The 14,126-nt window shown below is 38.4% G+C and overlaps 1 protein-coding gene across 1 annotated transcript in view; it reads right to left on the bottom strand.

Moving 5' to 3' along the window:
- nxph2a (neurexophilin 2a) overlaps window positions 1–7,371 on the bottom strand; it is a 47,909-nt gene extending 40,538 nt beyond the window's left edge. The window contains exon 1 of the mRNA XM_042336411.1: window positions 7,176–7,371. Within this exon, the coding sequence (XP_042192345.1) occupies window positions 7,176–7,229 (54 nt within the window). The 5' untranslated portion in view covers window positions 7,230–7,371. The remainder of the gene's footprint in view (window positions 1–7,175) is intronic.
- Between the last annotated feature and the right edge of the window lie 6,755 nt (window positions 7,372–14,126).

The following is a 14,126-nucleotide window of genomic DNA, read 5'->3' as shown; positions in this document are numbered from 1 at the left end:
GTAATATACCTGACTGTGATGCCTCTTTTAATGTGTTGTTCTTTGGAAATAAAAGTTGGAATTTGCTGAAAATTGGATTAGTTCATTGTCAAATATTTTTACAACTAGTGGGTCAAGACATCATGTAGAAATCATAAGCTGTTTGTAATGAAATACACAGAGATTCCAGTCAGGAGGAAAGTAAATGTCAACCTACCTTCCAATGACTGGAGGTTTAAAAACTGCTTGTAAATTGCAAAATTCATGGAGGATTTTATGCTTGTGCAGCTAAGAATGAAATGCGAATTTTACATCGCTGACCCAGAAATCATCAGTGACTTCTGCTAAATTTCAGTGATTCTTTTTCACAGAACAATTACAGCCCCTTGTGGCTTAAGGACTTGGAATCCAGCTGTTTCAAACCTGGGTACTTGAATTGAAGCAGAAAAATGTTTTAAGGTCATTCATGACTAGATAATCAATGTCTGCAATTTCTGATTCAAGATAATAAAGAGACAGTAGATGGCATCCATTATTGTAGAATGGTACAGGTTGAGAACGAGGTAGCATAAAGAGGCTGCTTGTAATGCCATTCTTATATTTATATGAGCTAAAATGAAGCAATTATTTTAAACTCGTTACTGCAGCCTGTATTTGGAAACATAGCATTACAGTTACCAAACAAAACAAGCGTGAATGGAGAAAAGGAAATCCTTGACAAGATCAACTTTGTTTTGCCATTGGCCTTAGCAGCTGTTTTTGGTCTCATCATGAAATACAATATTAAAAAAGACTTGATTGGAGTTTATCCCAAGTTAGTACAATTATTCAGAGCCTTTGAATCGATATGTAAAGCATGCAATCCACAGTCACACAGTTATCAACACTGGGCTTGCAAAATTTATATGCATGGAAACTGAAGATGGAAATATATATTTTAGTGTCAGAAGGATAATGAAAAGAACTATCAAACATCTATGAAATATATTACTCCTGTAACATTGAGGATGTAGAGACATAAATTTGCAATCATGAAGATGTCTCTCTTTCATTGAGTGAGGATTTAACAATTCATTTCAGGCATCAAATGTAAAATAGTTATTGAAATCTTTACACAATAGAAATCAATTGAAAATGCTGCATTAGCAAGAAAAATATCCACTGCACAGCTAATGATGTCGGGGCTCTTGAAATCCACTGTCTACAGTTTATAATAATTATTCCAGTCCAATACTTTGCCTTCACCAAAAAATTAATAAAAAGAGCTTTGATGTGTATTAGGTAGCAAAAGTCACCCAGCTACGAATTAATCATCAACAAGGATAAGCAAACAGACTGCATTCAGTCTGAAGATTGGGCTGAGATTCAAAAGCACATCTGCGATCATTTTGTAGTCAGAAATTTATGAAGGATTAAGGAGGATCATTGTGATCTTATTGTGAATACACATTGCTAACCCTTCAGCGCTAATGCAATTTCCTTTCGTTATTGGCTGTTCTGATTTTTGATAATGAAAAACTGCAAAAACCTTCAGATTGTCCTCAATGTTTTTCATAAGGACGTTTTCACAATATTGCTGCGATAACCACAGGGCATACTTTGTAAATGCTTGCGATAAGCTCTTTCAGCATCTCCCACTGCATCTGTTACAAATGGAGCGAAATTGTCCAAAATGCACCCTAGAAACGATTGCTGACGTTTTTAACATTATTTTACGATTGCTGATGACAATGTTTTGAATAGCCCCATTCTGAAACATTGAGGGTAATCTTAACAGTCTGACTCAGGGTCTTATTTGTGTTCATTATCAGTTATCAAAGTGCAACCCAGAAAGCTATGATATTATAAGCAAAAAGGGAAAGCACGGTTTTCAAAATAAAATTGCAGCACAAATGGTTATTATTATTCGTGAATGACATAACTACAGATTTTGCTTAAGGGTGGTGATAAAGAAAGGTTATGATTGGCTGAAAACGATTATGAAACACGTAATAAATGTTCGATTTCTCCCAGCCTCAGATTCTTGTATTGTTCTGCATCAGAGCAGCTGATGTGAAGTCAACAGACCTGAATATGCATCAGGGGGAAATGCATACTGAATCCTATTAGACATTACACATATTCATAATGAAGTAACTCAAAGGCATGTGATTACCTGTTTTTAGCACACCAGGGTCCATTTTAGAATATTGCATTTGCCTCAACTGGAAACAGTCCCGGGGGCCATATAACCCATGAAAATCAAACGACTTTCAATTCATTTCAACTGAAAGTATTATTGCAGATATGTTTCAGAATAGTTCCTAAAACATATTTATCATTATGCACATGACTATAGGCAAACTGCTACAACTTGCTATTAAAATATTAAAATCAGTGTAATGTTGTATGAAACTCAATTTTCTACTACAGTGTGTTCTTTGTTATAATGTCTGCTAAAATGTCAATCATGTCTTCAGATTATTGTGTTGCACTAATGTTTTAACCATTGTTATTTTTATAATATTGTTCTTTAAGAAAATGTACATAAATTGTAAGGTGAAGATTTTTGTTATAGTTTACGTTTACTCAAAATAAAATGCTACAATGCAATTAATTATAGGATATTTTACCTGTAGTTTGATTAGCTTTCTGGATTGTTTGTTGAAAAGGATATTAGTTTCCAACATGTTTTTTTTTGGCAATCATATTTTTTTAAAGTTTGTAATATTTTGATTCCTTTGTGCACATTACAATCAACCACTGACGTCTATGCTTATTGCATTTTGAATTAGATCAATCAGTTTTGTTCTTTGAACATAACTTGCCAAAAGAGTCATTCAACAATATTATAGTTCGAGATTAGTTGAATCTTCTGTATCCTAATTGTCTAGTAAGAAGATTTAAACAGTGTATACCTGTATATATTATGCATGCATGACAATTTAAATGCAACACTAACAGGAGATAAGAAAATTTGTGGACAGGTTGGACAATATTAAAAGATTATTCTTTGAATTGATAGCAACATGGGTTAGATAAATTAGATACCTGCAATAACCAGTAGCAGATGTATATATTATTCAGTCACCAGACAGAAGTAAAAGGAAGCATTGCATACAAGATAATCTGCAAAGTTATTACAGAGTTTACTGTATTGTTTATTGGTTGAGAATGTTATACAAGTGAGATATCCTGATGCTGTATGGTGTGAAGAGTGAGCCAAGCAATAAAATACCTTGCTATGTAATGCTCTCGCTGTTCTCAGGGTTGGTAATCATGGTAATAAACTATGAGCAACTGGTAATACATATGGACAATGTCCAGAAAGTCTATTGTCAGAGTTCTCGGCACCACATTAGGTTGGTAATAATAATAATCCTTGCATTTGATATAGCGCTTTTCACATCTTCTAGACGTCTCAAAGCACTTCACAGAATCGACCTTAAAGTGAATTGACCGATTATTTGTGGGTGAAATGCAGCAGCCAATTATGCACAGCAGCATCCCACAATCAGTCGTGGATTGAAGTGACCAAATTATTATTGTTTTTTTTCTTGAGGGATTATTATTAGGCTTGTGGAATAAGGAAACTTGCCCAAGGTTTTGCCCTGCTGGGAATCGAACCCAGCTCTCTCGCTTGTGAGGCGAGTGCTCTAACCGCTGAGCTACAGGACTCCATGCATGTGTGTGCTAGAGTGTGTATGAATGTGTGTGTGTTAGGGTGTGTATGTGTAAGAAACTATGACCACAGTATCTCTAGACAATGGAAGAGGGGGGGGAAAAAAAACACACAACCTACTGATGATCACCACCTAACAGCTCCTGCTGGAAATACATACATCTGTCCTTACATTGGGAAGAACAAAATGGGGCTGGACTGTGATGCCCTCTTGATGAAAGAGCTTGCTGAAACTCGCTGGCTAGTGTTTTACATGAAGAACGATCACTTAGGAGAGGCACTAGAAGAATGTTAAATTGCCATACAATATCTTCAGGGTAGCCTGAATGGGTCAATGTCTATAGAACCATACCAATTGCTAATTCAGGAAGGGAAAAACCAGAGGAAAATAGTGGACATGAAGTATATTTGGCATAATATCTCCCAGTAATAAAATTCACTACCTCACTATGCTTATGAGAACAGGCAAATTATTGTCCCCCAATGATTTAGAATGGAGAAAGGGTTCTAAAATGTTGATGAATGGCCAGTGCAGAATTATTGCATAAGATATGTATTAGACATACATATTTTGTCAAATATCATATTGCACTAGATATTCTCATAATCTCTTTTAGAAATGCCACAATTGGGAAAGAAATGTAATTTGGATTTTTTAAAAAAAACTGTGTGATTGTTTGTGCGTGTATCTGAATTGTACAAGTCCTTAAGGTGTGATTGAATACTAGAATGTTTTTGTGCCCTGTATTGCAAAATACAAGATGGGCTGAAAGATTGATGCATTACATTTTCAGTCTCTTCCAGTCTCTCTTCAATCTGCCAAGCAAGATACAGGCACGTCCATTATGGCTTTGCTTTGTATGCTTTACAAACATGCTGAATTAAAAATTGGCCATTCGACAAGCTACTCATTAAAGAGGAGAGGAGTATGTATGAGAACAACCAAAACTACTTCCATTTGTAGCAGTGGATTCTGACACCCACAGCATGAACAGTGTAAAACTTCCTATCCAATTTGCTCCTCCAATTGCTCAGTTAGCAAAGACACTACAGCATGTTTAGTTATCTTATTTTAGCCAGGTGGAAGTCTCTTTACTGCAATTAGCCTTAGTGGCCGTCATATGTTAAAGGGGGAGAAACATATCAGTTTTCAAACCCGATTGCGATTCATTGATCAACGTGTGTGGATAACAGATGATAACACAACTAACCGAGGCCTGTGGTCACTCCCCTACTTCTCAGTCACCCAAATTCACACTACCTGTGGTCTAAGCTCACATTCGAATAATGGCCTCTTCCAAGGTAATGAAAGGAGCCTAATGTCCGTGAATCCGCACACCATCATGAATCAATATTATTGAAGAGTTGGAGATACAAATAGATATCAGGAAAATGATAAAGTTGCCCTACAAATGAGTGTTTTTTCTCATTAGACTGAAATGCCTGAAAAATTCACTTCAATTTAATTTCTGAGCCATTTCTTCTGAAAATTCTCCTCAATGCAGGTATTGTGAATTCCTATTAGAAGAACCATGATGTCCATTATGCAGTAAATGTTTATTCCTTTTTTTATTTTGAATAGTTTTTTCTACATTGAGACAGAAACAGATAAGATGCAAGTTATTGAAGTGTCAGTGACGTGATGATGCTCCAGAGTAGCTGTGCTTTCCTCTGCAAATACACTGTGGTGGCTAACCTTTTGAACAGTTTTGATTTGAAGCTAGAAAACAAACCCATTAACAGGCTTTCAGCGATTAATTAACAAAACAACAACTTGCGTTTATATAGTGTCCTTCACACAGGGAGCATCTCAAAACATTTGACAGTAGCAGAGCCTGAAGACAAATCATGGGGTGGGTGTGTGTGATGGTAAGCACGGTCGAAGAGGAAGGTCTTCAGGTGTGACCTGAAGATGGGAGCAAGGCAGAGCGATTGTGGGAGAGTATCCCAGAAAAAAAACAGCTAAATAAAAGATACAAATCCAGCTAAAAAAAAGTCAATACTCCTAAAGAGCTATAGTTTAATTTTAGAAAGTTAAATGTATTAGATTGATATTTGAGAATGTTGCTGCCTGGGTCTTCAATTAAGATGCCTGAGCACTGAATCTAGACTTGATTTAAATACATATGCAAGCCATCTACTTCTTTTCGGTAAAACATCTAAAGTACAACAGTTTCAAGCAGGGTTAACAATAATTGCTGGGCATTTGTGAAATTGCCTTGCAATTTTCAAGCAGCTTGATCAGAAACTTGTTCAGTTTCCTCTTGTTGTTGTTACAGCTCTCCACAGAAAGGCTCCTTTATTGTGTGGATGGGCACAGGGTACAAACAAGAAACGAGTGTCTTATCTCACTGCTGCAGCTCTGCAATTCGTTGCAGTGATAAAGCACCACAGAAGAAAACATTACAATGTTTGACACAATCCAAAAAACGGATTAGATTTTGACATACGCTTCTTGAAAAACTAATCAATCAACTCCCTGCTGTAACATCAGAAACCACTGCTTAAGTAGAGTGCTTAATCTCCGCAAGTTGCATTTACAGATTCAACCAGCGAGTGGCTGTGTCTTGGAACAGTAAGAAAAAAACCCGCACAATTCCAGATACAATTCTGGTCATGGGAAGAGTCTCCAGAGACCGAGACTGAACTTAAGGAACATAACACAGGCTGTGGGAGGGATGCTCAAGCATATTTCGGGGGTGGGGGGGTAGTGTTGGTCGATCCTCATTAGGGAAATCGTGATCCATAATAATAATCCTTGCATTTGATATAGAGCTTTATCACGCCTTCGAGACGCCTCAATGCGTCTTCACAGAATATACTGTACAGTGAACTGACCGTGTATTTGTGCACATATTTGTACCCTGCGCCCATAGATACAGTCTTTGCAAAGTTTCACCCACGGATGGTGTTGATATTGCTGCATCTCACAGCAATCATAGCCCAGGTCGACCAGAACATTTAAAGCCGCCACTGGTCTGCACTGTGGAAGCCAACAAATGTTTGCCTGGGGGTGAATATGGTAAGAAAATACGCACTGTGTTAAAGGAAAGATTAGAAGGCGAAGAGATAGAGAGAAAGAGAGAGAGAGAGATACAATAACTGTGTGTGTTGGTGTGCACTCCATTCACTGGGTTGAACCCACATTCAAGTCATTATTATAACAGTGCCCATCCTGAAATACCTGTGAGAGAAAGTCAGAGAGAGAGAGAGAGAGAGAGAAACCCTGGAAAAGTGATGAGCACAAAGTCCTTGAGCTTCTTTAACGTCAAGTGGAGAAGGTAAAACCCAACTGGAAACCCAACAGCACAGGATCTGACTGAGGGGAAGAGAAACTATTGCTAAACTATAGGCTTACAATGCACCTCAAGGCTGAGGGCTGATCAGTCAGTCAGTGGCAGTGGCTTTTACGCTCCGGCTGCGTTATAAGGCGTTTCACTGTCCATCAGAGTCCCCCCAACACACCCCACAAACACACACACACACCTCAAATTGCAGAAAACTTTGCGAAATTGTAACGAAATGGCCAACTCACCGTCTGAAGCAGACATTGCACCAGCAGGAGAGAGAGGGGATGAAGTGGGTGCATCCTCCTCCTGACTTGTGGGCGATTAAATGATGCCTCTCGTTTGGCTCTCGCATATATCCAGTGTTGGAGGTTGGACTGGAGCAAAGGCAAAGGCAGCAACCACTGTCTCTCTCTCTCTCTCTCTCTCTCTGTGTGTGTGTGTTGTGTGTGTTCGTCTCTGCACAAGAGAGGGGGAAAAATAAATGTAAAAACACATCCATGCATACAAATTTGTACCACTCCCTGAAAAAGCCATCTAAAAAAGCCTGAAATAATTGCATTTAATTCAAACCATGCGCCCCCCCACCCAGCAAAGCAGGGATTTACTTATTCATTTGCTCACTCACTCACTCACTTTGCTTTACTTGAAACACTGGATTAAATCAATTGGAATCTCATGCCTTACCTTCACTTCCAAAGTAGATTCCTGCTCCTGTTCTGCCTTTTACAAAAAGTGCAATTGGAGACTGGTGAAAAAATTCCCACTTGGGTTGAGTGCTGCAATGTACTTATTCTCCCAGATCGAGGTGCTAGTGTTAGAGCATATTACAACAGCTCTCCAGTTGGTGTGAGAGAGAGAGAATGTGTGTGTGTGTGGGAGAGAGAGAGTGATGGAGAGAGGGAGATGTGGGAGTTTATTCCCTCTCCCCAACTCAGGTATTTGCTGATGATCACCTCATTGCTTGTTCTGAAGCTGCTGGTGATTCCGAGTTGTGTTTCAGTGGCTTCTCTGACATTGATCAGAAACACACACTCACTCACTTCATTCACTCACATTCACACACAAAACACTTCTCACTCTCAATGTTACAGCTCAGCCTATCAGACTGGGTTTCCACCCACACTTCTGCTCGAGTGCAATCGTTGATGATTGATGAGCTCTGCCTTTTGACCTGTTCTGCTGATATTTACCAATAAAAGTCCTTCCCACCCAAACCTCCCACCTTAAACAAATATGTACAGTGTGTGTAGAACAAGTGCCCCTCCCACCCTGGTGCAAGTCTGGCTAAAGTTTGACATCAAATCCTCTTGTTAATCTTCTGGCTCTCCTGTTGGTAAACATGATGACTGAGTGCAGAGGGTGATGCAGAGGGTACCATACCACAGGGTCCCTAGTGACAGAGCAGCCCCAGTGACCATTGACCCCCCATCGCTGGAGACTTGTTGGACCATCACCCCGTTGCCGATGTTCTGTAGCGCCTGATTTTGAGCTTCGTATCATTAGTTATTAAACACCTGGCGTGTTATTACATTAAAAATGCTGCCTGCACCCAGCAAAGTGGGGATGTTTTGTTTTTCTACCTGTTATTATTTGCAGTCTTGTTATTCTGTGTGAGATTCAGCTCCTCAAATCCTATTCCTATCCGTGGGCAAGTACAGCCTCAAAGCGGAGAATTTGTGGGAATTTTAAGTGAGAAACAGCTTATTAAGGACAAAGTGTTGGTGCTCAAAGAAGTTCATTGTGTAGGTCTAAGCTGCTGTTTTATCCACTTGTAACCTAGAGCCTAAACACTGTCCATCATTTAAAATAATGCTAATAGTCACATAATTCCTTAGTGCAACATAAAAATAATAATATTCCTAGCATTTGATATAGCGCCTTATCACGTCTTCGAGACGTCTCAAAGCGCTTCACAGACTATACTGTAAAGTGAATTGACTATATTTTGTGGACGAAACGCAGCAGCCAATTGCGCACAGCAGTGTCCCACAAACAGATTATTATTCCCAGAAAAGCGATCCGCCAATCGACTAACAACCGGGTTCCCACTTACTACTAGGTAACAGAGGCGTGTAAAGTAAGGAAACTTGACTAACATCAAACCCGGGTCCTCTCGCTTGCGAGGTGAGTGCTCTAATCATTAAAGCTACAAGACGCCACTAAAATAAAGGACAGATATGAATTGTTTCAAATCTTTTAATAATAATAATCATAATAACCCTTGAATTTGATATAGTGCTTTATCACATTGTTGAGCCGTTTCAAAGCGCTTCATAGAATATATTATAAAGTGGATTGACTGTGTATTTGGTGGGAGGAATGAGACAGCCGAATGCACAAGCAGTGTCCTGCAAACAGTCGTGGATTAAGTGACCACAATTTTTTTGCTTAACACTTGTTTTTTATCTTCACTCACGATAATTATGATGATAATTCCGGGAAGACCTATTTCACTCTTTGGGTTAACTGATCATGTAAATAGCGAATTGTGTGAATCTGCTTACTCATTGGCTTGCAATAGGTAAGGAGGTCCAAACAACTTTTCCTCCCCATAGGAACAGGCAGCGCTGTTCCAGAAATAGGATACAAAAAAGTCAAGTAAATCGCAAATGCACGTGCTTATTAATGATCTCAACATGGCTGGCACACTGCTTTTTAAAAATATTTAATCTGGAGGGAAAAAAAAATAATGGGCTGCATTTGGTGCTATGAAAATTTGTTGGGATTTTGCATCTTTTAATCAGAATTGTGGAAAATTGTTGCTGAACATCCTTCCACTAAAATGCTCAACATTAGCTCAACCTGGTGGCCAAAGGCATGATGTACAAGATGCTGTAAAAGAACTTCATTTGATTTTGACCAACTCTTTAACATCTCACAAAATGTGTTTAATAATAATAATAATCCTTGCATTTGATATAGCGCCTTATCACCTCTCCGAGAGGTCTCAAAGTGCTTCACTGAATATATCGTGAAGTGGATTTTGTGGGCGAAACGCGGCAACCAATTGCTTTCCATGAGTTGCCTTATGTTACATTAACATCTCTTTTGATTTTTTATGATTTTAATTCCACAGAGTGGGCAATCCACAACTGATCAGTTACCATGAAGGTGGTTGAAGCTGCAGAGCTGGACATTTTTAAGAAACAATTTGACTTTGCAATGAGAAGAATGGCCAGTTCCAAATGGTACCAAATCAAATTGTCTTTCCTCATTAAAATCTCTCTTGTGGTGTTGTGAAGAAAATGATCCCAGAGCTCAGGGAAACTTTGTCAAATAAATCTTTCAGCACCTCTTTCCTACAGTAGAGCACAGTCTCAAATCAGGAACTGATCTGCAGTGGCCTTATAATAAAGATAAAAATAAATCCTTGCATTTGATGTAGCACCTTTCAGGTTGGGAGGACATCCCAAAGTACTTCACAGGGTTTACGATAAAGTGTAGTGACAGTGTATTTTGTAAGCAGGTACGACAGCCAGTTTGCACATTGCCATATCCCAAAAACAACTGTGTTAAACAGTTTAGAGGATTCTAGTCTCCATGTAGTTTCCACTAAGGTTACACAATATGGCTATAAGCTTAGTTAGTGGTTGTGATTCATCAAAGTCTGTTTCATTATTGTGCTGCTTATATCTAGTTTGTGCTCTGGTAAATTCTGTGATAAATGTGATGAATTCTGAATATTAGGGTTTACTGATTTGATTACAATAGTGCTTTTAAAATCTCTCAGTTTTCGTGATATAAGCCCTGAATGTAACTTGAGATAATGTAGTCCCTTTCTCTGACCAATACCAGTCCTGGAGTTTCTGGTTTCTCACGTGGATCGAGTTAGGAGGTTGTGACAATGGTAGAAATTCAGTAAGCTAATCCAGGTAGCGTTTCTGCTCCTTTTCTGGCTTCCCTACATCTTGATGGCTTTCTTAAAGTTGCTAACCTCGAGGAGATTGCTCTTCATGAATAAACTGAAGTGGAGTTAATGACCAAGACAATTGGCTTAAATTAAAAAACAATTGCTCAAATGGAAGTTAAAATTCTCTTTGGAGGCCCAGATGTCACTCACCGTGTTCAACAACTACAGTTTTCCAAAAGCTACAAACAGCCACAAATAGCCGATTTCCATTGACTAATGTATTAATCTCAGATCCCATACTGAATGTTGAGCTCACCCCTGAGCGTACGGCTCAGCCTTACATTCCTCTCTTTTCTGTTCAAGGAAAAAGATACAGTCGATTAACTTTACAATATATTCTGTGAAGAATGATTTCAACCCCCAGCTCGGATCGAAATCCCTGAATGTCCAGCTCCTTGGGATGCCCTCCTGTTCTTAATTTACCAATATTTTAGGGAGATATGTTTCTGTCAACCCCGTGAAGCATCTCAAATGCTTTAAGGTATTCTCTGGACACGTAAGAGCTATATGAATGTAAATTGTATTGTATTGTGCATTTTGAGACATTCAATCTACATGAAAGGCACTATATAAGGATATGCTTTGTTGTTGGGCTTCTCAAAAGCAGATGTCCCATATGAATATTTTGTTAACTTTCCTCATACAAACTATGGGAAATTGCAATACTCCTGCCTTTGAAAGCTGTACCCTTGAACACTGAGAGTTCAACTCTGTAATCCATAATTTCCTTGAAGCGAGACTGCTTTTGCTCTGGTTATCCATTATGTTCAGTCTCTTGGAGAATCTGCATATCTCTGTCCTTAGCAGGCTCCTGTCTGATCTGTTTAAATCTCATTTCAGACACTGATATTATCAAGCTGTGCACATCCATGGCTCCTCCAATATCATTGAAACGTTGACAATCTTTATTAGAAGTCTCACAACAATCAGTGTACATTAATTTTCCAAGAATTTATTATGTCAGAAGTTTCATATTTCTACAGGCATAGCAACAATGTTTTATCTTTGGTAGACAAAACATGGAGTGGTTTATTAAAACAAAATGGTGGAATATGATCATTCACGATTTCTGCAATCTGACCACAGAAACACTGGTGAAAACTGCCATTTGTAGTACTTCTTTCTGCATACCTACCTTCATTGTCTGTTATAGTGAGAGGCTACTGCTTCTGGAGGTATCTAGCACCTAAAGCACACTGACTCACATACCCATTGATCTTTATATAAAAAATTATAATCATTTGGTCACTGAATCCACAACTGTGTGTGGGACACTGCTGTGCGCAATTGGCTGCTGTGTTTTTGCCTGCAAAATTTACAGTCCATTCACTTTACATTATATACTTTGAAGCTCTTTGAGAGGTCTTAACAGCATGATAAAGCACTATATCATAGGCAAGATTTATTATTATTATTATTCACAGGATTTTACAGATCATAAAATGTACATATCAGTTCCTGTCCTACCAGACCTCTTTTGGCATGATTTTTCCTCCCATTTAACCATGAGCACTGGATGTTTTGTTGAGCACGTTCTAAGAGGTGTTTATCTGGCAAACAGATTGGGAAGCCAGCTTCCGATTGATGATTTGTTGGAATTTATCATTCCAACAAATCATTCTGGTCCCTATGTTGTGGTGCGTTTGCCATTTTAATTAGTAACTCAATTATCTGTTGTCAGGTTTCATACCGTGATCTGTAACTGGGTCTGTCACAAAAGTAAGTTCATTCATACTGAACACATACTTTGTTGAACTTCTTTTTGCCTCTTTCTAGCATTTACCTCTGTTTGCCACTGGGTCCTTGCTTTCTAAACAGTGTTTTTGTCAACGTGCTCAAACAATGAATGGCATAATACACTTCAAATGAACTGGAGAATTGCAAATGAATGATGCAGATAGAATAGTTGTGAGCTTGTGTCATTGATGCAAAGTTGCCAATATCCTCCAGATACAACTAATTTGGAAACGGTGACAGATTTGTTTCTCATGCAGGTAATATGTAATGATTTCTCTGTATACAAATGTGTTCAGATTATATGGATTACATGCTCATATTCATCCATTTGGTTTATGAACAGCCACTAGGGAACTAACCTATTTAATGGGCTCATCAACTTTCATAATCATACTAAATGATATTATGCACTATGATTTTTCTCAGATTTATTTTTCGCAGCAAATAGTTTCCACGAGGTTCGGTTACTAGCCATGCATTAGCTAACACTGTCCTGCTATTTTCTCCAATGCAAATATGCAAGATCTTGAAGTAATTACTATAGCCACTAAGCTCTGAACCTGAGATTTCTTCATTTACATTTAAAATTAAAACAGTGAAGTCGGGTTGAATCACTGCTCTCACAGCCAGAATATTATCAAATGTGCTCTCTTAATGTTATTAAGGGCAGGTATTAAGGACTGTTTTTCACTGCATTTTCCGTGCCTGCGATAATTAAAAAATCCCCATCTTCCTCCATGATCTTTCTTGTTTTCTTTTGATTGAAAAGAATTGAAAGGCATTCGCCCACAAAGTACACAGTCACTACACTTCTCAATAAATCCTGCAAAGTGCTTGGAGATGTCCTCCTGATGTGAAATGCACAACATCAAATGCAAGGATTTTAAAAAAAATTCCATCTTGCAATTTTCAATCGGAAGGAAATACACTGGGAGAACAAGGAGGCAGATATATCCCATTGTGTGAACTGTCTTATCAATGCTGTCAGACCTGAGATGTATGGCGTTCATAATGGTACAAACAGCCATTATTGTCAGCAAACACCTAGTCTGCTCACCCCACTATGTAAATGGTGCTGCCGTGGTAATCCGTGGATAATAATTCCTTCAAAAACAATAATAATAATAAATTGGTCACCTCAGTTCACGATTGTTTGTGGGATACTGCAGTGCACAATTGGCTGCTGCATTTCACCCACAAAATATACAGTCAATTCACTTTACAGTTTATTCTGTGAAGTGCTTTGAGATGTTTAGAAGACATGATGAGGTGCTATATCAAATGCAAAGATTATTATCCCATATTTGGTTGGGAACCTTATGCCTATATCATATCTAAATGCTGTATTGTCCCTATGCTGAAATCATTATTCTTGGTGACCCCAGGGTTTGGCATCAACAATAACTCTGCTTCTCCTTTTCATTATATAGACTCTTTCTTGTCTTATCATAAATAATCGTTTCCTATCATAAATAACCTTGAACAATTTGTCCATTAACCTACCCGTATCCTCGATCTGACTGGTACAGTAACCAGCTCTTTTGCTCAA

Source organism: Callorhinchus milii, unplaced genomic scaffold (assembly GCF_018977255.1).
Source record: "Callorhinchus milii isolate IMCB2004 unplaced genomic scaffold, IMCB_Cmil_1.0 Scaffold6, whole genome shotgun sequence".
Taxonomy (NCBI): Eukaryota; Metazoa; Chordata; class Chondrichthyes; order Chimaeriformes; family Callorhinchidae; genus Callorhinchus; species Callorhinchus milii.
The sequence above is the reverse complement of the archived record's forward strand: the minus strand, read 5'-3'. Positions and strand labels throughout refer to the sequence as shown.